Here is a 4,273-nt window from a genome sequence, read left to right on the forward strand (position 1 = left end):
AGAATCGAAATGTGATTGTTTCAGTTAGTGGAATAGTTTCATTTTTAAAGTGAAAGTATTTGACATGAGTGTTTTTGTTTCACTTTTGACACGTAATACTTAAATAGTGGAGGAGATATGATGTTGCTATGGGCTCGAACTATGTAAGAAGTTAAATTTTTTTTTTGACTACAACACAGACTGAAACTTATCATGGAGATCTTCCTTCTGCTGCAAATCTAGAAATATTGCTACTTCTTCTCATAGTTCATAAAGCTGTCCAAGCATGTTCCCCTTTGATAGCCATCGTACATTCGCGTGAAAAAGCAATACTTCACATTTAGATTCCATATCTTTACACAACAGTTTGAAAAGATGACTGTTTAAGGATCCACCTGTAACAAAGTTGACAACCTTGATAGGACATTTCTCATTTCAGTAGGTAAGGTTCTGGATGCTAAGGCTTCACAATGAAGTATGCAGTGTGTACATACAACAGATGGATATTTTTCTTTCACGCTAGTAATGAATACAGACTGCAGACCAAGCATCTGTGCACACCCCTACCAGCAAATCGCATGAAAGTTGGTTTTCCTGAAAGAAGTTTGATACATCATGAAAAATAGCTGCTACTGTTGTATAACTATCCATAGGGTGACAGAACAACATTTCCTCTTTTACACAAAACGAGCATATACCAGTAGCTGAGAACACTGAGTGATGTCAGTCGTTTTGTCACACTGGATGGCAAAAACAGGAGAATCCCTTACTTGGTTGAGAATTTAATCTTTGATGTGTTGAGACAAGTCATCGATCCTTCCCTTGACTGTATCGTTTGATAGTGAAATCTGCGAAAGCTTGTTTGCACTATCTTTCCCCAGAATGAGTTGTGATGCATGGAGTAGTCTTGGTTTCATGAGAGACTCTCCGATGTTATGGCTCTTCTTGTTCTTTGCAATTGACATGGTAATCTCATAGGAAGCCTCAACAACCATTGAAGTTTGTTATTGAAATGCTCCACTACTGTCCAACTCAGCTTGCTTCAAGGAATGTCTTTTTATTTCAAAGAATGCCTTGGGCTTGTCTGCAAGAGCAGGATGTGTTGTCCTCAAGTGGCATTCCAAACGTGAGGGTCGCATTCCATCATTGCTCAAAGTTTTGTAACATATCACACACTGGGGGACTTCTGTGTCACCCTTTTGGAGGGACATGAATCCAAATCAAATATATTCGTCAAGATACTTCCGTTTCTTTGCACACCTTGTGAATTATTTGATGTGCAGTGGACAACACAAATATGTGAACAAAAGATAAAGCACGTGTAAGTAATGTCAAAGTTAGAACGCTAGCCTAAGTTCTGAAAAAAAATTTGGAATAAAAGTTAAATTAAAAGAAAAGCTATGCAAAAAATTTGTACAATAAAATATTGTATTTATTTGTACGAAAATATAAAAAGAAGTTTCTTTAAAAAAGAAAAGATTTTGCATAGCTTTTAGTTTTACCTAGTACTTTCTGTAATATTTATATATTTAAAGTTTTAGTTTAACATTTGGCTTTATATTATAATTTTGTCTTCTTACAAAAAAATTTACTATATTTTTAGCATAAACATTTAATATTAAAAATTTTTGTTTTATTGTTAAAATTTTTTATTTTTTCAATCTGTTTTAATTTTGAGACTGAATTTAATTGAGTGATAGTAGAACCTGTTACATACTTTTTGTTTTATTTCCTAATTTTAAATATATCATACTTTTCATCTTGCTAACATTTTTAAATAGTTTTCAATTTTTTAAATGAAGTTAATATTTCTTAGTATGTCACTATAATGATTTGATGTTTCAGCATGTCTCTTGTTTTTTTAAGAATTACATTATTTCATATATATGAAAACTGTGGATCAAATTTGTTTATAATCTGTTAACTGAAAAAGATGTTTGTCTTTACACGATAATAATATCTAAGCTTTATACCAGTGGTTCTTAGCCTGAGTCTTGTTGTAACAAAAAAATTTACAAAATAAAGGCAAATGTTAAAGCTACAATTCAGAATTACTGAGGGTTTTGAGGGATATGAAGTGGGTGTCAATAAGTACAGAAAATGGTAAGCGGTGCTCAGATAGTAGAATAAGAAAACTAAAAGTATAAGGTGATACTTTTGCATTTTCTTATAAACTTATTATTTGACCATGCTCTCATTAAGAGAATAACAAATGTAATTAGAGAAATTCCTGCTTTTTCTCAAGGGCTCACGCTCCCCTTGGAAATGACTGATCCCCCACACATACACACTATGGTTAAGAACCACTGATCTAAAGCTATTTGTTGAAAACAATGTCATCTATTTCAGGTCCTCAATTGAAAGTAGTATCAACCTTATCTGTTGGTTATGATCACATTGATGTAGCTGAATGTGTTAAGCATAATATTCGCCTTGGAAATACTCCAGATGTTTTAACTAAAGCCACAGCAGAATTGGGTGTAACTTTACTGTTGACAGTTTCAAGGAATATAGAGAAAGGTCAGTCAGTTTTTTTGAAGTAAATCTAATGTTAAGTTGTAAATAATTTTTAGTTTGTTTCATTATCTACATTTATTGAAAATGAAATTCTCTTTGCTTTAATTTAATTAACACTTGTAACTTGAAAATTATAAACAATTTCAGATGACTAGGAGAGCCCATATAAAGCCATTGATTTTGTTGTGTTTTTAGCAAAGTCACTTGCGCAGTCGACTTAGCTACTCTTCGCTGTATGGAAAGATATACTATAAATCAGTAATTACTCTGACTGAGCTGAAATTCTCTCATGGATTACTGGGAAAAAATAGGTATCATCTGTAATGTTGTTATTCTAGACATTTTTCTTTTACTAGTTTGTCATTGGATTGCAGCCATGTTGGGGCTCTGCCTTCAGGATTTTTTAGCTGAACCTCCAATGCTTCAATCTGGTGCTTGTTTTATCATGGCTATGTTACCATTTTCATACATTGGGTTGAACATATATATATACACACATACATCTACGCACACTAACATATGCACACAACAGCCTTCTGCAGAGTTTCTCTGTACAAAATTCCACTCGTATTATTTAACAATATGGCCATACTTATGCCTACAAGCATCAACATGTTGCCAATGCTTTTCTCTACATCCTTGTTCAAGTATTTAGAGTTTAGTTCACTGTTACAAGCAGCAGTGACATGGTGTAATTAGTTGATGGGTGTTTTGTTAGCTTACAATGCTGAGTTCATCTAATCCCATAGATGAAATAACTTCACTAACTTCAATTAGTATGTTCCTGAGGTAGTGGTAAAAAATATTGGATCTTTATATTCATTATCATATTCAGTATGCTCACATGGTGAATTAGACATGGGTACAAATTTAACATAGGAATTGGGACTATGGTCTTTTTTATGTCATCAGAAGATAAGTCTGATTCATTCCAATCTGGAAAATAAGGCAAAAACAAAACAAAAAATAATTAAATAATCACAATGTTAAATTCTTCTCCATTTTCTGTTTTTAATATTCTTTAGCTGTATATGCTGTCAAATCTGGTGAATGGAGCTCTTGGAAATCTATGTGGTTATGTGGCTCTGGCTTAGAATATTCAACAGTTGGTATTGTAGGAATGGGTCGAATTGGAACCACTCTACTTCAGATGTTGCAGCCTTTTGGTGTTTCCAGATTTTTGTATTCTTCCAAACAAGGAGCTCGTGAACTTCCGGTTGAAGCTGAATGTGTGGAATTTTGTACCCTTTTGAAAGAATCTGATTTTGTTATTGTTTGTTGCAGTCTGACTCCAGAAACAAAAGATTTATTCAGAGCCGAAACATTTTCACAAATGAAGAAAACAGCAATCTTCATTAATATATCCCGTGGCGCAGTGGTAAACCAGGAAGATTTATATGATAGTCTAAAGAATAAAACTATTTTGGCAGCAGGACTGGATGTAACAACTCCAGAACCCTTGCCAACGGATAGTCCTTTGTTATCATTAGATAATTGCACTATTTTGCCACATATTGGCAGTGCTACAATTAAAGCAAGATCAATTATGTCAGAGCTGACTGCAAAAAATATTTTGGCTGCTTTGGAAGGAAAACCCATGCCTGCCGAGATTAAATTGTAATACATTCCTGACTGATAACATTCTTAGAACTTGAAATAATTCTATTATTTTATGATGATACATCATTACCTAAATTTACTAAGAATCATAAAAGAACTTGTAATTTTTGTGGCATTAAATATAAGTTCAATTAAAAAAATAAAATAATTTGCTGAA

General features: G+C 33.1%; 1 protein-coding gene across 1 annotated transcript in view; it reads left to right on the forward strand.

The window, feature by feature from the left end:
* The window catches only part of LOC106873317 (glyoxylate reductase/hydroxypyruvate reductase), a 20,281-nt gene extending 16,008 nt beyond the window's left edge, over positions 1-4,273 (forward strand). The window contains exons 2-3 of the mRNA XM_014920640.2: positions 2,329-2,499; positions 3,522-4,273. Of these exons, the coding sequence (XP_014776126.1) occupies positions 2,329-2,499; positions 3,522-4,117 (767 nt within the window). The 3' untranslated portion in view covers positions 4,118-4,273. The remainder of the gene's footprint in view (positions 1-2,328; positions 2,500-3,521) is intronic.

Source organism: Octopus bimaculoides, chromosome 9 (genome assembly GCF_001194135.2).
Source record: "Octopus bimaculoides isolate UCB-OBI-ISO-001 chromosome 9, ASM119413v2, whole genome shotgun sequence".
NCBI classification, from domain to species: domain Eukaryota; kingdom Metazoa; phylum Mollusca; class Cephalopoda; order Octopoda; family Octopodidae; genus Octopus; species Octopus bimaculoides.